We start from the raw sequence: 22,192 nt of genomic DNA, 5'->3' as shown, positions 1-22,192 counted from the left end.
GTGTTTTTAACATGCTAATGATAATAATAACAATTGTGGTTTAATCTGAAAACCTAAGCATGTTGTTATCATTTATATATAGTCGTCACAAATTTCTTTGGGTAACACTTTACAATAAATTTCAATGTGTTGCCATTAGTAAACTAGGCCTAGATTAGTAAATATCAACAATAAAAGGTAATTCAAGGGCATATCTGAATCGTAATAAATGTTAATTTTAACATTTACTAATGCTTATTTAAAACCAAAGATATTTTACTAACTAATATTAACTAAGCTAAATACTGTAAACTGTAAAATGTGTTGCTCATTGTTAACATATAATGACATATATCCGTAAAAATAGATTTTTTGTTCATTCTCCTACAATGTTTGAATAAAACAAATCAACAAATGTGTCATCAATAAATTAAATAATGGTTGTTGTTTAAAGAGTTTTTTCTAAAAGTTATAAAAAATGTAAAAAAATAGTAGCTATATTCACTTGTTGCCATCTGGTTATGCTAACTAATTTTCGCTGAATATTTTTTATATGGGCCACGCGAGGAGTCTTTACGGTAGCCTAGAAGAAGCACTGGCAGTGTGTTTAGGTGCCCTGTTTTATTCCAGAGCTCAGGTTCACTCATCTGCATCACATTCCCGAGACGATTCACTTTTCTGCACTCTTTCTGCCTTTAGTGTTGTCTTTCTGTAGCAATCATGCCGATGTTCGTTGTAAACACAAATGTTGCAAAGGACGCAGTTCCTGCTGCACTGCTGACGGAAGCCACGCAGGAACTTGCTAAAGCGATGGGCAAACCCGCGCAGGTGAGCATGCTTTGTTTATTTGAAACGCTATCTTATATACTTATATACTTTACATTTCATTGTGGTTGAATGAGGGGTTTTAAATGTGACCTGCATATCCAGCACACGTACCCGTAACACTTTAACCTCGGATGGCTGTGACGTTACAGTAAAGAGGATCTAGTTTGGTATGCGCATGTAAACATAAAATGTATGCATCCTGTATCACACATATGTCAGAGTCAAGGCCCGCGGGCCACATCCGGCCCGCGAGAAGGTTTTTTACGGCCCCTGGGATGATCTTGATTTATTATTAGAACCGGCCCGCAGACCGCAGCAAGCCGGCAGCCCGCAGATCTTTTACACGCACCAATACTACATTTCCCACAATGCAACGGTGACGCACCGAGCAGTAGGCTGCTTCATTTCAATATTTATTGGCACAGCAGTCGTCAGCATCACAGTAAAATTAACTTTCAGATACCCATCAAAAATGGCAAAACGGAAGGTGGACACTGAGAACCGGGGGTTTCAAACAAGGTGGGAGTCGGAGTATATGTTCACGGAGGTAGCTGGAAAACCTGTGTGTCTTCTGTGTGGAGAAAGTGTGGCGGTACTGAAAGAGTATAATCTGAGACGACATTATGAAACGAAACACGCGGACAAAAACAAGAATATGGACATGGAACAAAGGCTACAAAAAGCAGAGGAATTAAAACGAGGCCTCAAATCTCGACAGGCTCTGTTCAAAAAAGCCAAATCACAAGGCCAGGCTGCTGTCAAGGCCAGTTTTATTTTGGCAGAAGAGATCGCTAAATCAGCCCGGCCATTTACGGAGGGGGATTTCATCAAAAACTGCATGATTAAAGTTTGTGACGAAGTTTGCCCAGAAAAAAGGCAACTCTTTTTAAATGTGAGTCTGAGCAGAAACACCATTGCCGAGAGAGTAGACCAGTTGTCCATCAATCTAAAAGAGCAGCTTGTGAAAAAGGGAAAAGATTTCATTGCATATTCCTTGGCTGTGGATGAGAGCACCGACATTTCTGACATTGCCCAGTTGTCAATTTTCATCCGCGGAGTGGACTCCAGCCTAAGCGTGACAGAGGAGTTTTTGGCTTTACGTCCTATGCATGGCACAACTACGGGGCATGATTTGTATGAAGAGGTGTCAAGATGTGTAAATGAGATGGAGCTGCCTTGGGAAAAACTCGTAGGTTTGACAACCGACGGAGCACCTGCGATGTGTGGACACATGAGCGGACTGGTGGCGAAGATACGGGAAAAGATGCAAGAGGAAAACGCGACAGGTGAGCTGACAGCTTATCATTGTATCATACACCAGGAAGCGTTGTGCGGTAAAGCCTTGAAAATGGAGCATGTAATGAGCATCATCACGCGCACAGTTAACTTTATCAGAGCCAAAGGTTTGAATCACCGCCAGTTCAAGGCATTTCTGACGGAGTTAGAAACGGAGCATGGTGATTTGCCTTATCACACAGAGGTGCGATGGCTAAGCCAGGGAAAGGTGCTTCAAAGATGTTTCGAGCTTCGTGAGGAGATTTGTCTGTTCTTGGACAGCAAAGGGAAAGACACAACACAACTCCGAGACGAAATGTTTCTGTGTGAAATGGCTTTTCTGTGTGACATTACGAGTCATCTGAATGCAATGAACTTGCAGCTGCAGGGTCGGGATCATGTCATCTCTGATATGTACAGTACAGTGAAGGCATTTAAAACCAAACATTACTGTACAATCACATATTTAGAGTTTTTACTCAGTTCAAGTTTAAAAGTTAAAGTTTAATATTTGTTTTCACTGCATGTTACTTCTCCTTAAACAAAGTGTTGTTTTTGATTAATAGATTTTTGCACTTTATTTTATTGTATTTCAATCCAATTATATTTTAAAAATATTTCAGTTGAGTGGATGATAGAAAATTGCTATTATTGTTTTTTTCTTTGAAGTAAATTTAGCCCACTTTTGCTAAAATAGAAAATATAGGCTACTGATGGTGCCTTGAATACCGGTTTCTTTCATTTAATGTTCATGTTATGGGGATTTTTATATAAAGGAAATTTGTCTTTTGTGTCTGTTGAAAATTAAAGATTACTGACAGAGCCATAAGAAAATATTGCTTTATTTATCTGATCATATTGGAATATATTTGTTAGGTTTTCAGTAGGTTCAATTAGGTTCACTAGACTATATGCGTCATTGAAAAAATTTTCAATGAACATTCGAACAGTCCGGCCCTCGGCTTGTAGCTAAATTTTTTATTTGGCCCTCCGTCCATTTGACTTTGACACCCCTGCTGTATCATTTTTGTACTGATAAATCTTAAATAAATAACCTTTTTTAACTCTTTGTGCTTGTCTGTCTGTGTTAGTACATCGCCGTGCACATTGTCCCGGATCAGATGATGATGTTCGGGGGCAAAGCGGACCCGTGCGCGCTCTGCTCTCTCACCAGTATCGGCAAAATCGGTGGCGCGCAAAATAAGCAATACTCCAAACTTCTTATGGGCGTTCTCAATAAACATCTTGGCATTTCACCTGATAGGTAGAACTAACATATGTCACGTATTATGTATGCATCTACTATTGATATTAGTAGTATTTGCTTTGAAATGCCTCTGTGATTTATTAAAAACCTTGCATTGCTTTTCAGGATCTATATAAACTTTGTTGATATGGATGCAGCTAATGTGGCATGGAACAGCACCACCTTTGGATAAAGAATAATTATGTATTGCCTGAGAAGGCTGTAGTTTCCACAATACTCCCAGAAGATTGAGTATTAACACTCAGCACTTACTGCTTGCAGCAGACACCAATTTGGTTTCACAATAAAATTGTCTAAAAAAAAAATGTAGTGTTGATTTCTTGACAAATTGTACCAGTGCACCTGTTGCCTTGCAAAGATTTGATTTCGCTAATGTTAGACACTGTCATAACAGATATTGGTGTTGAGCAGGGGTGTCCAAAGTCAGTCCTGGAGGACCGGTGTCCTGCAAAGTTTGGCTTCAACCCTAATCAAACACGCCTGAACAGCTACTCAAGTTCTCACAAAGCAGAGTAGAAACTTCCAAACAGGTGTGTTGAGCAAAGTTGGAGGTAAACGGTACAGGACTGTGGCCCTCCAGGACCGACATCCCTGGTGAAGAGGATATTCCATGCCATGTTGCTAAAAAACGACTCACTGTAGCAGTGCCAAGACTGAGAAACATGTTAGCTTTATTTGCATCAGTTTAACAATGAAAATAGTGGACTTCAATACAGTAGATCAATAGAAAAATACAAAAGGAAAGTAAGCTCAAATTAGCAACATTAACAGGAGATTGAGCACTTAACAGAACAAACAAGGGAATGTCAAATATCTGTCCAGGACAACAGAGCTGACCATCAGAAAACAGACCGGGAGGTTTTTCCCATGAGTCTATTTACATCATTGTGCATCCAAAGTCCAGGAACCAGACAACTGACTAAAGGGAGAGAGAAAATAAATGAATACACAAAGTTTCTTTTAAAGGCATTCGTTGAAACAAGCTGATAACAACATACTACCTGTCGCCTCGTAAGCTTTACTTGGTCGTCAGAGCTTCCTCCAGCGCAGACACCACTTCAGCAGGATCAGGAAACTTTAACTTGCGTGGAGGACCCTTTTTAATACCAGTCCACAAAACAACCTCTATAACAAAACATAGATGAAGGGGAGTAAAAGTCAGTATAAAAACAATTATTAAAACATCTATCAAATGTTCTCCTATCCTCTTTGACAATACATACTTTTGATTTTGTCAATAATGGCCATCTTACCTTTGTCCCCCTGCATTAGTGTGACCTCAAAGCTGTTTCGTCTCGGTTTTTGAGTATTGAGCTCAATGCGAAGTTCAGGGTGTGAAGCCCCAAGTGCCTCACGCACACCTTCAGCATTCCGCCCATACACTCGTCAGCTTTTACTGTTAAAATGTAAAAAAGCATGACTGTCATCTTGACACGATTTTCGGTGGCACGTCTAACTGCAGACACACAGCATGCTATCCAGGTGTCAAATAGTTCAATCAATTAGTATAAATAAATGTTCTTCAATTTAAATAATTGTTAAAATATTTGTATAGAGATTATTGTTAACATAGTACACACGTTGTAGGACAGCTAACTTACATGGTCACTAAACTCAAAATTACACAGGCCTTAGTTAGAATTAAATGTTGTGTATTTTTAACTGGTGCCACACTTTTGGAATCGTTGCTTTAAATCCGGCTTACCTTCTGATTGATGAACTGTATGCACGTGACAATGTTGTATATGAGAAGCTTTCTAAAATGAGATGAATCATTCTCTCTTCTATGTGTTTTCATTTTTTCATGCCCTTACCAGTGTTCGATGATCACCCTTCGTCCTGTTTCTTGCTCTTCGTTTTCAACTTCATCGAGCTTTTCTTTCTTTTCCTCCACTGTAGCTGCTTCTTCATCCACAGCCTTGCGCTTCCGACCACGACCTGCACATTACAATTACACTCACAGCTTTGTCTTGCAGGAATTAAAGGATCAACACTAAATGCATGCACGCAGTTTCTTGCATCATTGCGTTCTTTTATTATGAATATCTTTCTAAGAATTACAGAAAATGTACATACCTGACTTGGCGCGGGACGCCATTGCGCAGCGCTTTATTTATTACACAAGTTTGGCGCGTTGTGTTGAGGAAAGGGGATTAAATAACTTGCGTAAAAGTCTAGCAGACACTGACGCCTATTGGTGCGGACACTAAAGTGCACACAACACGACCCAAGTCGACATTTGATTAAATGCATTAACTCGTGTGGCTTGCAAAGATCGAACAATTCCGGTGGTCACACACGATCAACTTGCATCATCAATTTAAGAAAAACTAATTGAAGAAGTCCTGACACAAATGTTAAATAATAGCAAGAAAAATATTTACCTGAGGGACGCAAGCCTTCATCAAACCAGAGGAATGCCGATTCCAAATGAAAAATAATGTAGTACACTTTAGTATTTATCATAGTAAGCTTAAGTAAAAATTCATAAGCAATACAGTGTTTTTGAACCATTAAAATGATAATATGGTGTTTACTACAATTTATTAATTTATAGTTAATACTACTCAATACCATAAGATACTATGGTTCGTATGCTGTAGTATTACAATTATTAAGATTTATTATATAAATGTATCATTATATATTTTTTTATTGAGTTCAACATTTTAATACAACAAAATGGCATCAATAACCATACAAAGGTAAATAATCTGGAATGGAAGGCTCAACACAGTAGTATATTCCAAAAAAACATAAAGCAACACATTAAACATAAATAAACATAATAAGAAAGTAAATATATCAAGAATATAATAACAACAGATTATACAATACAAACTAATTAAATACTTTTGTATAAAGTGTTTCGCTAATTATATAATGATATTAATCAAATCTTTCAAAACAGAGAACTCTTTGGTAATTCAATACAATACAACTTGTGAAGTAAGAGTGAAACCACGATTACAATTTCTTCATCACTCAAGCGTGGGAAGCATGACAGGAAGAATTGATGGTCAACCAATAGCATTGCACAACGTCACTCACCCGCGACACACCAGCATCGTTGTGGTGTGTTGCTTTGAAAACATAGCGCATGTTTGTGAAAATGAGAGGTTATTTGTAAAAAGAAAACTAGAGGTGTTTAAATCAGCTTGTTTTAGAAGTTCGTGTTGTGTTATAATATATTTAAAACACACTGATTAAGAGATCCAGAGCACAGACAACTGAATTGTATCGGTAGGCTAACAGTAGCAAGCTAACCCTACATAGTATAACGTTAGAGTGTTTCAAAAGACCCAGATATACCACACAAGGGACGAATTCTGAAAGCTATAGTGCAATTATTTATTTTTATTTCACATCTTATATTATTTTACGTAAGAAAAACTTAATTCTTAGTCGTTTTAATAAGGTTTACGTTGGCCGTTTTTGTATTAGCCCTACCAAAGCCATGACTGCAGAAGCCCCAGAAAAGTCAGCCGAGGATGGCATGAGCTCGGCGGGTGGTGCTGGAACTTCGGGTACACGTTTCGACCTGGACAAGGAGACAGAACTGCGTTTTGAGGTCGAAGCAGGAGAACGAGTCCAACTTGAGTTGTTATCTGGTATGGCAGAGGTGTTCGGATCCGAGCTGAACAAAAACAAGAAATACACCTTCGGGCCAGGTTCTAAGATCGCTGTGTTCACCTGGCATGGCTGCGGCGTGTCGCTTACAGGCAAAACAGAGGTGAGTGAGCTTGAATACATGTCAGTGACTGATATAAGGAATAGGTGCTGTACAAACATAACTCTTCTATTGAATACAGGTGGCGTATGTCTCCAAAGATACACCAATGATGTTATACCTCAACACACATGCAGCACTAGAGCAGATGAGACGTCAAGCAGAGAAAGAAAATGAAAGAGGTCCAAGGGTATGTTAACATGCATACATCTCAAACAGTTATTGACAGCTAACCAAAACATTTTGTTTATGATATTAGGTGCTCTAAACCTATTTGAAGTGCTTCTATAGAGATCAATAGGAGAAATTTAGAAGAATGTAGAAAGTCTACTCCACAATTGCTTAGAAATAAGGTTTCTACCAAATTCATCAATGTAAACATAAGTTATTTTGCTGTTTGATAGGTTATGGTGGTTGGTCCTACTGATGTAGGAAAGTCAACATTATGTCGGGTGTTGCTGAACTATGCTGTGCGACTGGGACGAAGGCCTACGCTGGTAGAACTGGATGTTGGCCAAAGCAGTGTAAGTAAATAATGCCAAAACAATCAATGCAACATTTGTTAAACATTGGACACTTGCCAGAAATGAAATGCTATCTGTTTATGTAATTGTTCTCATCTATAGGTGTCTATACCTGGAACTATGGCAGGTCTGTGTATTGAACGTCCTGCTGATGTAGAGGAAGGTTTCTCTGTCCAGGCTCCGCTTGTCTTTCACTTTGGATCAACAACACCAGGAACCAACATCAAACTTTACAACAAGGTGATGACAAAATGTCTCTCATTGATTGAGTTAGAGCTAGGCCTTAGATGGAGATCATTGAGATCACTTTTAATTAGTGGTGCACCGAAATTTCGTCTGCCGAAGATTTTTGGCCGAAATGGCATTATCGGTTTTAGACGAAAGAAAAATATAGGCGAAGTAAACGCCGAAATATCCGGGGCACGCACCTCTCCCTTCAGTGTTCGTGCTCACTAGCTGTTTTCAAAGGACGATCTTGTAAGCACGCCATAACAGAGGCGGAAACTAATAAATATAAGAACAGCTCAAAACCAGCGGACAGGAAATGACACGCAAGCTCTGTGTGATGTGACTGCGCGTGAGCGGCTTTGTTGTTGTTCTCGCTTGACTTGTGCGTGTTTTAAAGCCGAACTTAAAATGCAAAAAACTCTTTATATGTTTACATGAACAGCCTCACTGCCCCTGTGTTCTACTTTCATTAAATGATTTTGCACCATATATAAACTTCTTGTATTAGCAAGGGCAGATGAGTTTGACTATATCTTGACTACTGTTAAGCGTAGTATAATTCTGAAACTAGATATTTAGATTATTGGTAAAAAAAGCTATATTTGATGTTTAGATGATTGGAAAACTACTTTATTTGATAGTGTTGCAATGACCAAGAAAAACTTATATATTTTCTATTGTTTTAAAATACGTTGTGGTTTTAGTGTGTGTAATTCCTACAATTAAATGAAAACTATTTCAAAATGTTTTTTAAGGAATTTTCGGTATCTGTTTTCGGCCTAGTGCGTCCAAATTTTTCTGCTTCTGTTTCGCCCCACAATTTTCATTTCGGTGCCGTGCATTCCTACTTTTAATCACTCATTAATAGAATGTATCCTTAATATCTCTTTCTGTTTTTTGGGTGATGTGTAGCTGACTTCATGCCTCGCAGAAGTGTTCTCCCAGCGCTGTGAGGTGAACCGCAAAGCTAGCGTGGGTGGCTGTATTATCAACACCTGCGGCTGGGTCAAAGGTTCTGGCTACCAGGCTTTGGTCCACTGCGCTTCGGCCTTCGAGGTGGATGTTGTTCTCGTCCTGGACCAGGAACGTCTCTACAATGAGCTGAAACGTGACTTGCCACACTTTGTGCGTGTAGTCCTTCTGCCAAAGTCCGGTGGCGTTGTGGAGCGCTCCAAGGGCGGCCGACGAGAGTCACGGGATGAAAAAATCCGGGAATACTTCTACGGATTCCGTGGTACTAGCTTTTACCCTCACGCCTATGACGTGCGCTTTTCAGACGTGCGCATTTTCAAGATCGGAGCACCCTCCATCCCAGACTCTTGTCTGCCATTGGGCATGTCCCAGGACGACACCCAGCTAAAACTTGTCCCAGTTAGTCCAGGTCGGGATCTGACCCACCACGTTTTGAGTGTCAGTTCTGTGGATGATGATGCTGAGCCAGGTGACGGTCAGAGTAGAGGGATCCTAGAGAGTCCGGTCTGTGGGTTTATAGTTGTGACAGCGGTTGACACGCAGGCTCAAGTGATGACTGTTCTCTCACCAGCGCCCAGGCCGCTGCCACGACACACTCTGCTCATTATGGACATTCGTTTTATTGATCTCAAGTAATTTAATCTCAAAATTGAATGGGGATTGTATGTGAAACAAACGGAGACATTGTGTTTACGAAGGTCATTTGAAGATCTCTACTGTAAGATTGAGTATTTATATCTGTTGTTCAAAAAGCAAATTTTAATTTTGTACATTTCTTAAAGCTACCGTATTATAGTTTTTTATTATGACAGATTTCAATCAGTCCCTTTGAACAAAAATAAAACAATCCCAAACCAGTTTGATTGCATGTTTTCCATTTCATTGCTCTTCAATGACATTACTTTAAGCCAATAAATTGAGCAATTATTCTTTTGACATATCACACTGATGGTATGTTGTGTACACACGAAGCTCTTCCGGATCTCAGCCTTGAATGTCCTATACCGGTGTCCTTAAACGATGCTGGGGCCGAAAATGATGATGGTGCCTCGTTAGAGGGCTTTATTTTTTGTTTATCACATAAACGACACCGGGAGTTTTCAGCCTCGGGCGCACACAGATCAAAAGCTGTTCCCCGAGCCGTAGACAGAGCTAGAGATTAAGGAAGAGAGAGAGGATTGAGAGAGCTGAAGCTCCTCTCCCATCAGATAATACCACTGGCCCGGGTCGGAATACAAAAGAGAAACCGAGGCTCCAGACTACGGGATGTAAAAATAAACCCAAGCTGAGTAAGTATACGACCGCGGATGACATTAATAATAGATCGTGATTTGCTGTGAAAGCGTTGAGGTGGAAGTTTGAACGCTGGCGGTGGTGCGATGCGAGTGCGAGTTTGAGTTCCCTTCAGCCTGGGGAGTAATAACTCGAATCCCAGGCTTCACTTAGCGGCCTACTAAACAGAAACGCACAGTTCAACTGTCGTATTTTGGCGTCATTAATATGCTATTTACCACAACACTCAATACTTATATCGTCTTCGTGTTTACTAGAGAACATATAACATATGTATTTTGGAAAAAAATAGGTTGTGTTTTTAAATGCGATGTCTTAAAATGAGTTGGAAATCTAACGAATGAGTGAATAAATATATCGGTGTTTGCAGTTATAGACTTGGTTTATATATTGTTTGTGTTCTGGTACTCAGGTATTTGTGTGTATAACGTTAGATTGTGAATATATCTCAAAAGACAGTGAGACGTCTAACTTACATAGTAGTGGTCGTACGAGGTGATGGTATATATAAGATATTGTTCAACCTGCTTATTATTACAGTAATCTATAGATTTATAGGCCCGGTTTCACAGACCAGTCTTAAGGCTAGTCCCAGACTAAAATGAACATGTGACCTGTCTTAACTGAATATAACTTGCCCAGAAATATCTTAAAATATGTCTGTGACATTGTTTTCGAGATGCACACCAGAAATGTTTCCTTCTAAGGCATTTTTATAAAAGCGACGTAAATATCTAAATTCAACTAAGGCATAGTTGCTTAAACTGTGTCTGTTAAACCTGGCCTCAGAGTTTCTATAGCTCAATTGGTTGTGCATTAAAAATGGAGAGGTCAGGGGTTAAAATCCCAATAAACACACAAAATGATAAGTGTCTGTTTATATTAGTGTCTGTACTATAATGCACCGTAAGTCGCTTTGGTTAGAAGCGTCCGCCAAATGTGTAAATGTGGATTCAATAATCAGGTTGGATTGTGAATGAAAACATAGACAGCAGGTGTAGCTTCAAGAAAAGAAGATTATGACCGGTGTAAGAAGGATTGTGTCGAAGTGTCTCAAGGTCACTGTTCGGTCAGTGTGACAGAAAAAGGGGGGTTGTGGATGGATAAGTTTAGAAATGGTATACAGAAAACCCTGTGTAAAAGAATACAGAAACGTGTGATGAATGCATCAAGACACACCCTTTCCTGGTGAGTCAGGAGTTGTGACACAGACGGCTAAAGCATGATCAGGTTTCGACATATGTGTGTACACAGATGTACTTTAGTTTGCACAATGCAGTCTTCTTCTGCACATTTTAACGTGTGTGTTTTATCTTGTAAAAACAGATATGGAACATTTGTAGGATTTTGCAAATGACAGGTTATGGTCATGAGTTCACATCCTATGTTTATAATTATCTCCTTCTAGATAGCGCTTGGGCCTGTGAACGGGACTCGGAAATGGGAACGGCAGTGTTCTAGAAACGCACGCTTATCAATGTCCTCCATGCGCCTCGAGGGAAGAAGAACGGCCTCGAGAGACACTATGCAGGCTTAAAATGGTCTTGGGCGCTGATGTGTCACCACGACTTGGAGTTTTCGAGCCCGGATGCAGACTGATCGAGTGCGTTTGCGATGCTGGATGCGCGCCTGGTATTTCTGTGTATGAACATTTAAAAAACAACTCTGCCACATTACAATGTGGAATTCCCCACTTGCAAGATTCATGTGATTGTGGCTTAGGAAACCAATTCTTCTGCTCACTTTTTGGCCAGTATCAAAGTCCAAGCATAGATCACTTTGGAGTGGAGAATAAGCTCTCATGTAGGGAACGAGACATTACGAGCTCTGTTTTATATTTTCTACTTCGGCTGTTTTTTTTGACGGTAACTGTTCTGGGGGAATCAGGACTCTCACTGATAGAAAAGTCATATTTTCTATAGTTTTATTCCCTTATGCTTCTGTTTTATGGTTATTGTATACCTCTCACCAAAACGCTGTTATCTGCTTTTTTGTAGTCTGACGTCATCATCATCACATGCCCTCATCTGGTGATGCTTTAAGAGATACGAGATCGATCTGTGAACAAGTTATGTATGAATGCTGAATGCTCAACTGCTGCTTTCCTGTGAGCTCTTTTCTGTGTAGCGCAGGCTTAACAGAGATTTGCGCTAAAAGAGTTTTGCCGTCACTTTATTTTCCATTTATCGACCAAATCTTGTTACATCCAAGCCATATGAACTTAAGTTTGATGAGACTAGACCTATTTTTGTATCACAGTGAAGTCATAGGATCATAGATTACATTTATATTTTTTTTTTATGCTTCGCCACATACGCACTTAGCTATTTCATGTTCATTTTAAATAAGAAATGCACCTCTTTTCTTAGGAACACAATCCCACACATATTGTTATTGTTACCATGGCTACCGACCATCCTCACTCAGGTGGGAGACAGATTTCCGTTTCTCTCTGACCCCTCCCCATTCCCTGTTTTTGTGACGCCTTCAAATGCCTGTCGGTCTCAGTGTGGGCGGGGCTCTTGGAGACCCCTCCCCATCCCGCCGGTTCAAGCCCAGTCGCTATGTGCCTGTGTCCGCAGCAACAGCCTTCCTTGTGGGAGCCACAACTCTGTTTCTCTGTTTCACGTAAGGAGAACTTTCATAAATCTTGATTTTTGTTGTATGAATGCATTAGTGTTAAATTGTAACTCCCTGCAGGTGTCCGTGGCTATCAGAGCGATTCTCCTCCTCCATTGCTCTCTATAATACTGTGGTCTTCCTCTTTACATTGGCCAACTTCTGTATGGCCACATTCATGGACCCAGGAATTTTTCCCAGAGGTATGTCCTCGGATATATTCACATTAACCAGGAGATAAGTAAACCCACCCTACTGTCTTGTTTGAGTGACATTTAACATTTGTTGTATTGTGATTTTCCAAACAATTAAGCAGATATTTTATTGTATGTTTTGCAGCGGAGGAAGATGAGGATAAAGAGGACGATTTCCGAGCTCCCCTTTATAAGACAGTGGATGTGAGGGGCATTCAAGTGCGCATGAAGTGGTGCTCGACATGTCGGTTTTACAGACCACCACGCTGTTCGCACTGCTCCGTGTGTGACAATTGTGTAGAGGTACACACATACCTACACACACCCACAGTCTTAAATGTTTAATTTGTATGCTTTTTTGTTATTTTTTTAAACAGTGTGTTTTCGTGTGTGTCATGTTTAGGATTTTGATCATCACTGCCCATGGGTGAACAATTGCATTGGGAGGCGGAACTATCGTTATTTTTTTCTGTTTCTGCTCTCGCTCACTATTCACATTATGGATGTGTTTGGATTCAGTCTACTATATATCCTACATCACACTAAACAGCTGGACCAGGTTCACTCGGGAGTCACGTATCCTTTACACACTTTTGTCATTTTGAAACCTCCATATTTAGTTTTTTGTCATAAATCATTATTATTAGTCATATCCATATGTTAATGTTATATCCATATTTTTGTTGCTGGGTTTTGCAATCTATCGAATCAATAAAAAGTATTTAAAAGTGCTTGTCAATTTTGACAACACAGTATTAATAATTATAAGTATCCTGTAAGAGAGCAAGTTTGTACATGAAAGGGTTAGGATTAGGACAGCGACGATATATTTGCGCATAGCGGGTCTCATTTATTTATCATTTGTTAACACATATTTGTTGTGACTGTTTTCATACTGAAACTATAGTTCATCAATGTATTTGTCTGAATTGTAACTTTACCAGAAGTTGAACAACTAAACCCAATCATTTAGAAAAATCTGTTTGGGGCCAGTGATGTATAACCATCACTTATCATGTGGAGTGACCAATAATATCAATAATTGTATTAAATTTAAGATAAAGATTTCTGGCTAAAATATAAATCTCTGATACAGTATGCTTATAGGCCCACTGCAATGCCTTAGAACACGGAACATTATTTAATATGTCGACGTAAATTTAACTTAGTGCGAGTGACCACACCCCCTTTTTAAAAAACCAATAGCTTTTCGTTTACTGCGCACAGTCAGCCTGGCAAAGCTTCATTTAAAGTAGCAATATGGAATTTTTTGGAGGATCTATTGACAGAAATGCAATATAATATACTAAACTATTTCTTCAGAGGTGTATAAAGACCTTACTTAATGAACTGTTATTTTTGTATTACCTTAGAATAAGCTATTTCTATATACACACAGAGCGGGCATACATACATTTACACATTTGGCAGACCCTTTATCCAAAGCTACTAACATCATAATACTATTCATTTATTTATAAGTATGTGCAATCCCTGGGATCGAACCCATGACCTTGGCGTTGTTAACGCCTTACTCTAACCACTGAGCCGCAGGAAAGCTCATTGATTTGAACATACATTGAATTTGCGATGTTGCGGATAATTGGACAAACAACTATACAATGCTTGTTTCCTCTCCCTCTACCCTGTGGTATGTAGTTCAGTTGTCCCTGTCTTTACAAAGGAAAAACGTCTGCTTACTTACTCCTAACTGCTATCTTGTTGGCAGATCAAACACCTTTAACAGTATCTCCATAGATATCTATCTATGAGTATCTCGGCTAAAAGCCTTAGTAACGCGGGTCCTAACACGTCTCTGCTGGAATGTCTTTATAGTATAAACGCAGGTCTTAGCTCCTGCCTGACTATTATCCTTCTATTTATACTTCAAATCGACATACCCTTTATTTAATGTAATAAATACAACATTGCTCTTTCTACAGGCTTTCTGATGCCCGCATAATCTCTTCCCTGCGTCAACTTAAAAAGACTCGCTGTCTCAGCCGATTACATCTTTTTGTACTGTGGCGGCCACCTTCATGTTTGGAGCGAGAGATTGGTTGCAATACTCAAACTCACCGCTAGTGGCCGCTATAAACCCCATTCTAGACCTTTAACAGCATGATAGCCATAGTGGTTTAAAAGTCTATCGAAAAGAATAGGAAGATCAGTGTTACCAGTGATGTGTCATTTGAAGCTTGTTATTTACGTCGGTGAGTAACATTTGGGTTTGACTTCTCCTTTACTTATCAAGGATGCGACGTCTGATCTCTTCCAGCCTTAACATACAAAATTCTGTGTAGACTTGAAACGGGTCTGATACGTTTTCTTTTCTCAGCGGATTTGCTCGTATGATCGTGCAAATGATCAGCTCTGTGCTATCGTGTCTCTGAACCGGAGGACACTCAAGTGTAACCGCTCACATGACACTTACGCTAATATGAATGGTTAGACTGTTTGGATCATCCCCCATCTCTCTTCTAGTGCATTATGTGTCATTCACCATGTAGGTCATAATTAATATGCGAACAAGTGGCTGATTTGAGGCGCCGCTTCTGCAACACTCAGAGTGAAGGGGGCGGGACTCTTTGGATTCTAAAGCAGATTTGATTGGACGAGAACTTTGACGAGAGGCTGAAGTGTTGGAATTTCTAGATTTTTTTTGAGATCACCTGCAACACTGTCAGAACGCTTATTTCTTCTAAATGGGAATTTTGTCCTGCACACAGGAGCAAATCATTTTATCAATGTCTTTAAGGCAAATCTTTTGTTAATAAAAGGAAAAAAACTTTCATTTTGAGTTCACTGTACCTTTAAGTGGATGGTATTTAAAAAAATTAAAATATCAGTTGATTTTTAGGGGGGGGAAATGTGTTAACTACCTTTAAAAATAATTTTTGAAATTATAAAACAAAATATAAGATCATAACTTAATAAAACTCAAAGAAAAGCAAATACTATATTTCTAAAATATCGAAATACTGAGAACTGATAATTTTTTTATGTGTTAAGCATGTTAAGGAAATTGATTGATTGATTGGTCGCACCACCTGACATGGCCAATTCATCTTCATGAAAAAACACTACAATCACTTAATTTAAAATGTTAATATGCATTGATGTGTACATTACATTCTTATTGTTTGATAATTGATAATACATTGCAATTGATATAATTTTTAAATTGTCCTGTCAAAATTCCTTATATGTCATTGACGCAACATTAAAAATAAAAGTGAATCTGTTCAGCTCCGTTGGTATCCTTAACTCTTCACTCAGTGTGGCAGTAATGTGTGTTGCTGGTTTATTCCTGGTTCCAGTTGCAGGACTCACTGGGTTCCATTTTGTCCTTGTAGCAAGAGGGAGAACAACCAATGAACAGGTGCGTGTATGTGTTTGCAATGTGTGTGTGTATACAATTATGCTAATGTGTAAATTATTCAATTGTCATCTTGTAACCCTCAGGTGACTGGAAAGTTCAGGGGTGGCGTTAACCCTTTTACGCACGGATGTTTGAAAAACATTGCAAACGTTCTTTGCAGCTCGCAGGCTCCCAGGTTCACAATCTTTTTTCCTCACAAATACAGATGTGGTTTGTCCCTTTGGTACTGTTCTAACTGTCAGTGAACGGGTTTTTCTGTGAAGGTATACGGGACGGTTGAGAAAGCCTCATTCCATTCAGGTCCAGCCTCCGTTTCTGCGTCCACCTTTATCTGAAGCCCAACTAGAAGCTAAAGTCTTGGATAATGGCATCCAGCAGGTACAAAAACACAGTTTCTTACTAGCTTTTTTATTTATTTAACATTCTAAATAGACATTTGAGACCGTTATATAATGTATCTGACTGAAAATATAGTTAAGAGTAGGCTCATGAAATCTCTATGTTAGAAAGACATTTTCGCTCTGTGTATCACAGTCTAAAAGTAGTCTGGAAATCATGGAGAGCCTGTCCACCGATGCCGACCCCCCTCCACCCCCAAAACCAGAGCACAGATACCCTGGGCTGCCTCACACACAAAATGAAGGTAAGTGTACACACAAACTCATAAAATACAATTTTATGTCTGGTATGGCGTAACGGATCCATAACACTCTTTTCTTCCAATCAGAGTGCAGTTTGCTGACTGAAGCTCCTCCCACACCCTCATTGTATAAATACAGGCCGGCAACAGCACATTCCAGCAAGGTATGCTTTTCTGCAGGGCTGCCAACACTTAAAACTGTGCTTACTAGGATGTGATGATTTTTTTGGAGACAACCGTGATCTACTAGATGAGTTGCTTCGCATACGTTTTTGTGTTAACGCATTGATTCCTTTCTTTTATTATGTTGCTTGAATATCTCAAATCAATGGCAGGCAGTCAGCGAGTAAGTTTAGATGTGAGCCATCTGTTTTGTTATGGTGTACCTTGCACAATGCTGTATGTTTTTATCATCTTAACTCTTCAGTTGTTGCGTTTGGTTCAAGCTGGACTCGTTCCTGTTGTCTGTCCCTCTCGAAATCCCCCTTCCCTTTCTTTCACCCATACCACAAAGATAGCATGAATCTGGTGTCAAGTCCACCTTTGAGTTGTATTAAACACAATTCTTGTGCTTTCATACATGCTTTATCCTTTTATACGGTGTGGTGTGCTCGTCCTTCAACTCTCTGGTGATGCTTCAGCTGTCGGGACCGTTTGGTGTACTCTCTCTGTCTTTGTTTTTCCTCTCAGATGACCCGAGGGAACAGTATGACCGAATCTCCCTCAGTCCCTGTCACCACGGGTCAGCCCAGCTACCGCTCGGACCCCAGTCTGTCAAGCCGGGGTGGTGCAGGGTGCCGTGGGGGAGGGGAGGTGGGTAGAGCAGGCTCGGGGGGACTGGGTGGGGCCTCCACGTATGGAGGACGTTCTTATCCTTCTTTCACTGACACCTTCCTCCAATCGGCGGCAGCCTCTTGCTCCTCCAGCCTTCGCTCCGCCCAAACAGCGCACAACGCCCTCGGACCACTTATTTCTGAGGGTACGACGTCCACTAGCTATAAGAGCCTAGCCAATCAGACGCGCAACGGTAGCATGTCGTACGAAAGTCTGCTGACGCCCTCCGAAAGCCCGGAGTTCGAGTCTGCCGCTCATGAGCTGTCCCCACCCAGACCACACCCTCCAAACTCTCTTAGCACAGCACCAGGGGCCCCGCCTCTTCTTGGGTACACCTCCCCGTACCTGTCTGCTCAGCAGAGGGAGGGCTCTCTCCAGGCCTGCCCTGCCCCCCTAAGACCCTCCCCCAACAGAGCTTTCCTGCACCCAATGAGCTCACCCCCTTCTCGGGCTCAGCCCCATTCACCTCGCGCTCGCTCATTGGGCTCCCCTCCTCCTGGCCCTGCCCCTGGCCATACACCTCTTGGCAAATCAGTGTCCTACGCAGGTGGTGCCGAATTACAACGCCGCCCAGCTAGCTCAGGGGGCGGGACTCCAATGCAGAAGTGAGTAGTGCCTGCAAATTGTAGTGTTATCCTTTTACCCCCCCTAAAAAAAACATGCACGTGTGTGATGTTCAAGTAGATCTATGAGGTTCGTGTTTGTATTCATTTCGTTTGTTCTCCTTGTGTCCAGTAACACTGTTTTTCTTCCTGCAACCCACGGCTGTTCTTACCTTTGAATTTTTACACACCCGTCCATCTTCTTCTGTCCTTTTTCCTCTTCTTCCATTACGTTTGTCTGCTCTCTTCTCCTCTCCCCCTCCTGCCTTGTGGCCATAAGGATGACTATGTCTCTGTGCTAAGGTTTGTCTCTTTCTTCATAATTTCAATGTCTAAAAGCAAACATGAAAGTAAACTCTTCCTTAAAATTAACCAGTTCAAAATACAAATCTGTTCTTCTTGTAAATGATTCATCTGTGCACTCAGATCTACAGCACTTTATGGTACAAAATTTGCTTTACAAAAAGTTCATGTTGGCTTTAAACTTAGCGTACGCAAATAGATATACTGCCAAACCTGTAATGGAGTGATTCTCAAACTTTTTTGTTGTAAGGCCCCCTTTGTGTAGTGTGCTTCGCTTTACAGCCCCCCAAATTAATACTTTAAATCTTAAACTTTGAAATGTAATTTGACCAAAAACTAATTCAGTTATACAATACTGGGATATCAATTCTTTTGGTTGGTGGCCTTAATTTTCTGGTGTATGATTACATAAAATTTAAGTTAAATCTCTATAACTCATAAATACCACAAAATCTCAGGTTCTCCGGATACATTTTGGGGGCCCCCAGGGGGCCATGTGCCCCAGTTTGAGAACCACTGCTTTAATGCATCTTTTAAAAGACTGTGCATGTGTGGTATTAAATGGATAGTTCATCCAAACATTTTAATTCATTTTCTCACCCTCTTGTCATGTCCAATCTGTCTGACTTTATTCTTTCACAGAACACAAAAGAAGATATTTTGAAGAATGTTCTTTAGTGAATGGGTACTGCTGTTGTTCGGTTACAAACATTTTTCGAAATATATTTTTTGTGTTCTACGGGATAAAGAAATTCATACAGGTTTGACAAGTAAAGGATGACAGAATGTTCTTTTTTGGGTGAACTATTCCTTTCATTTTAATGGACGTTTTGTGTTCATAAGTTTACTTGCATTTCTCACTTTCTCTTCTCCTCCAACCATTCAGTTCGACTCTAAGACACAACATGGCCAATCATAACGCCTACGCGCTCAAACCAGCAGGAGGGGTGAAGAAAGTGACTGGGGTTGGAGGAACAACTTATGAGATTTCAGTGTGAATGACAGCTGAGAATCAGGATCCGCTCCGTTTTCAACCTTTAATCCTTATGGGATGGATGTAGGGCTGCTCGACCACATGCAAAAAAGCATTCAAGACTTCCTAAGTGATTTACAGTCAAACTTCATCAGTCACTGTGGAGGTCATCATGTGATAACACGGACCAGTGACCGGTCTGCGTTTTGTTTTCTGAACATCAATGGTACACAGGTTTCACAAAATTTCTAATTTTAAGAATCATTTGGTAATTAAATGTATTATCAGTTTATACACAGGACTGTCAAATGATCTACGGACATTCAGCCTTAGTAGGCGGGACCACATGAGACGTGCTGTCATAACTAATGACTGACGTCCCATTGACTTCAACAGAAACCACAGGCCTCTCAACAGACAGCCAATAGGCATTTTAAATATTTACTACATGAATCACTGTTCATGCTTGCATATTTCTCAGTCCTTTGTCTTAAAGGGATACTTCACCCAAAATGTATACTGTTTTAAATTTCTTGTTTTTCCCATCCCAATTATATTTTCAATATAGCGTAAAATGTTTTAAAGAATCTTTGAGCTGCTAAAAAAGTAGTCCAAAACACTCTATATGTGCTATATTATAATCTGATGTCCTTAAAATACCTTTGTGTGTCAATTTGAGTTTCTCTCTCGGATCTCGGTGCGTATATTCATGTATCTTTTCTGATTTCATTTTTGGGTGAAGTATTCCTTTCAACTTTTTTTTACTTTTTTAAATATTATTTTATACAGGTACAGATGTATTATTATGAGTATTACGTTTATTTAGACAATAGTAATGAGATGCAGGCATAGGATGTATGATCGTAACGATAGGTGGATGGTGTTTGTCAGATTTATATGGCTGCATCAGCCTGATGGAATTCCAAAGAGACAAGCCGGGTCAGGGACCTGACAGCACATTCAACAGATAGGTGTGAATGTATCTATAAAGACACATCATTTATGTTATTAGAGCACAAAATATTTGTTTTGTTACCTTTTACTAAAGATATTGTATGCAAAATGTAACGCAGTGTCTATTCGAGAGCCATATTCTCTTCACGCGAGGTCAGCCAATCAAAAGAGAGTTTATTTATTGAGCCAGATGATGTCATTGTTCTGGTCGCCTGCAAGTTCATGCTTGACGCACAATCATGTTGATATCAAAACTTAAATTTAATCTTTCATTTTTCGTTTTAAACTTGACATTGGTTCAAATAAACAGACAAAGTACAGACAAACAGAATCACAGATATAGATTTATGCTCATGTAATTATGGGACTGTTTAACATGAGCAGGTTTCAACCACCTTTTGGCTCAGCTAAGAGGCGTCTGAATTTGCTTTGGTGCGGAATGTCAACACAGGGTGGATTCAGGTCATTTGGGACCCTTTTCATTAAGAAAAATATCCAAAAGTTGCCCCATTTTACCCTTAATTGCCCCTAGACCTTTTATTGTTTGTCATTTTCATCATGAGTATGATTCAGTCTGCACACTGGCTGTGATGTGTAATGATGCTTAGTATATTGCTGTTTAATGGACAGAATGCAGACTGTTTACACCCTCGTGTATTCCTTATTTATGCTATCGGCTTTGTAGGTTAGATTACACTACACAACGGGAATCCCAATTATTGCCCCCAAGCTGCTGTAGAGGTTGAATCTGGGTGAATATCAAATATTTTAATTATTTAATATTTTTGACAGAAAAAATGTGTATGATGGTACAAAAATCAAATCCTCTTAACACCCAATTAAAATGGAATGGGTAGGTAATGAAAATGAAGGTCAAGAGTTTGATGCTCGGTGATTTAGTGTATGATTCACCTTTTTTCCCGTTGCTTTTTGTAAAGCTGCCCAAGTGTATGATGTGTAGTGTTTTTAAAGTCGTTTCCATTTTAAACCGTTGTGTAGTGTAATCCAGTCTTGAGTCATGCGCAACATTTTTAACAATAAATAAAAGAGGAGTGAACAAGTTATGTTTTGCTGTCACATCTTGAATCTGAACGCAGCTTGAAATTCATTTATATTAGCACAATGACATTTGTAAACACTGCAAATTTAAAGCAACACTTGTCGTTTTTCGTCTTTTTGTAATTAATAATTATTTCAGTGGTAGAACAATTCTCAACCAGACGAAGTCTACGGCCATGCAACCTGAGCAGCCTTATAGTGGCTATGACCACACTCTGTAAGTTCTGTGTTCGGGTCGGTACACACAGCCCCGCCCATCACCTGTCTGGGGAAGAGTGCCACATGGTTTCCAAACAACATTTCTGCATTCGCCAGTTTCATCAGATTAGTATATAAATCATGTGTATTGTGCTGCCCACTATTAAGCTTATACAGCGACATTATTGACAAAACTGATAACAGACAAATGTGCTTATCAACCACATGAGGGACCCATAAGCAAAATTAAGTGTTACTTAAAACAAAAACGTATAAAGTGTGTATCAAGGGGTGCAAAACCATTGGGATTTAACTTTGATGTGCACACTAAGTGGTTG

At 39.8% G+C, this 22,192-nt stretch overlaps 4 protein-coding genes across 10 annotated transcripts; 3 read left to right on the top strand and 1 right to left on the bottom strand.

Annotated features, from left to right (window-relative positions):
* The first annotated feature begins 554 nt into the window (after nt 1-554).
* Nucleotides 555-3,647, top strand: mif (macrophage migration inhibitory factor). Its single transcript, XM_056769588.1, has 3 exons — nt 555-807; nt 3,174-3,346; nt 3,455-3,647. The coding sequence occupies exons 1-3, from the start codon at nt 700-702 to the stop codon at nt 3,519-3,521; spliced, it is 348 nt and encodes a 115-aa protein (XP_056625566.1). The 5' UTR covers nt 555-699; the 3' UTR covers nt 3,522-3,647.
* Nucleotides 3,648-3,997: 350 nt separating this feature from the next.
* Nucleotides 3,998-5,731, bottom strand: selenoh (selenoprotein H). Its single transcript, XM_056770113.1, has 5 exons — nt 5,426-5,731; nt 5,164-5,287; nt 4,603-4,745; nt 4,351-4,474; nt 3,998-4,268 (listed from the first exon to the last, which is right to left on the bottom strand). The coding sequence occupies exons 1-4, from the start codon at nt 5,445-5,447 to the stop codon at nt 4,368-4,370; spliced, it is 396 nt and encodes a 131-aa protein (XP_056626091.1). The 5' UTR covers nt 5,448-5,731; the 3' UTR covers nt 3,998-4,268; nt 4,351-4,367.
* A 647-nt stretch (nt 5,732-6,378) lies between these two features.
* clp1 (cleavage factor polyribonucleotide kinase subunit 1) lies at nt 6,379-9,661 on the top strand. 2 transcript variants are annotated; one of them, XM_056769770.1, is made up of 6 exons: nt 6,379-6,592; nt 6,794-7,082; nt 7,162-7,269; nt 7,484-7,603; nt 7,706-7,843; nt 8,744-9,661. In XM_056769770.1, the coding sequence occupies exons 2-6, from the start codon at nt 6,807-6,809 to the stop codon at nt 9,437-9,439; spliced, it is 1,338 nt and encodes a 445-aa protein (XP_056625748.1). In that variant the 5' UTR covers nt 6,379-6,592; nt 6,794-6,806; the 3' UTR covers nt 9,440-9,661. The 2 variants fall into 2 exon arrangements, with proteins under 2 accessions (XP_056625748.1, XP_056625749.1); XM_056769771.1 differs by having other exon boundaries at nt 6,409-6,424.
* Nucleotides 9,662-9,769: 108 nt separating this feature from the next.
* Nucleotides 9,770-21,658, top strand: zdhhc5b (zinc finger DHHC-type palmitoyltransferase 5b). Of its 6 annotated transcripts, none has more exons than XR_008909216.1 (13): nt 9,770-10,092; nt 11,505-12,724; nt 12,797-12,918; nt 13,055-13,212; nt 13,313-13,485; nt 16,189-16,291; nt 16,375-16,466; nt 16,555-16,669; nt 16,826-16,934; nt 17,019-17,095; nt 17,622-18,370; nt 18,501-18,670; nt 19,557-19,651. XR_008909216.1 is itself a non-coding variant. In XM_056769139.1 (13 exons), exons 3-13 carry the CDS (start codon nt 12,588-12,590, stop codon nt 19,666-19,668), a joined length of 1,947 nt encoding a protein of 648 aa, XP_056625117.1. In that variant the 5' UTR covers nt 9,770-10,092; nt 11,505-11,699; nt 12,094-12,587; the 3' UTR covers nt 19,669-21,658. The 6 variants fall into 6 exon arrangements, 5 of the variants coding, with proteins under 5 accessions (XP_056625117.1, XP_056625116.1, XP_056625115.1 ...); XM_056769139.1 differs by lacking the exon at nt 18,501-18,670 and having other exon boundaries at nt 11,505-11,699; nt 12,094-12,724; nt 19,557-21,658; XM_056769138.1 differs by lacking the exon at nt 18,501-18,670 and having other exon boundaries at nt 11,505-11,728; nt 12,094-12,724; nt 19,557-21,658.
* The last annotated feature ends 534 nt before the right edge of the window (nt 21,659-22,192 follow it).

Source organism: Triplophysa dalaica, chromosome 16 (assembly GCF_015846415.1).
Source record: "Triplophysa dalaica isolate WHDGS20190420 chromosome 16, ASM1584641v1, whole genome shotgun sequence".
NCBI lineage: Eukaryota > Metazoa > Chordata > Actinopteri > Cypriniformes > Nemacheilidae > Triplophysa > Triplophysa dalaica.
This window is presented reverse-complemented; position numbering and strand designations above follow the sequence as displayed.

What these genes read in the sequence shown, in the direction of transcription:
- mif (XM_056769588.1), top strand. Translation starts at nt 700, where the DNA reads ATGCCGATGTTCGTTGTAAACACAAATGTTGCAAAGGACGCAGTTCCT. An exon ending in CGATGGGCAAACCCGCGCAG is followed by an intron (nt 808 to 3,173) that starts GTGAGCATGCTT and finishes TGTCTGTGTTAG; the next exon opens with TACATCGCCGTGCACATTGT. An exon ending in CTTGGCATTTCACCTGATAG is followed by an intron (nt 3,347 to 3,454) that starts GTAGAACTAACA and finishes ATTGCTTTTCAG; the next exon opens with GATCTATATAAACTTTGTTG.
- clp1 (XM_056769770.1), top strand. Translation starts at nt 6,807, where the DNA reads ATGACTGCAGAAGCCCCAGAAAAGTCAGCCGAGGATGGCATGAGCTCG. An exon ending in CGCTTACAGGCAAAACAGAG is followed by an intron (nt 7,083 to 7,161) that starts GTGAGTGAGCTT and finishes TATTGAATACAG; the next exon opens with GTGGCGTATGTCTCCAAAGA. An exon ending in ACATCAAACTTTACAACAAG is followed by an intron (nt 7,844 to 8,743) that starts GTGATGACAAAA and finishes GGTGATGTGTAG; the next exon opens with CTGACTTCATGCCTCGCAGA.
- zdhhc5b (XM_056769139.1), top strand. Translation starts at nt 12,588, where the DNA reads ATGCCTGTCGGTCTCAGTGTGGGCGGGGCTCTTGGAGACCCCTCCCCA. An exon ending in TGTGTGACAATTGTGTAGAG is followed by an intron (nt 13,213 to 13,312) that starts GTACACACATAC and finishes TGTCATGTTTAG; the next exon opens with GATTTTGATCATCACTGCCC. An exon ending in GGAGAACAACCAATGAACAG is followed by an intron (nt 16,292 to 16,374) that starts GTGCGTGTATGT and finishes TGTAACCCTCAG; the next exon opens with GTGACTGGAAAGTTCAGGGG.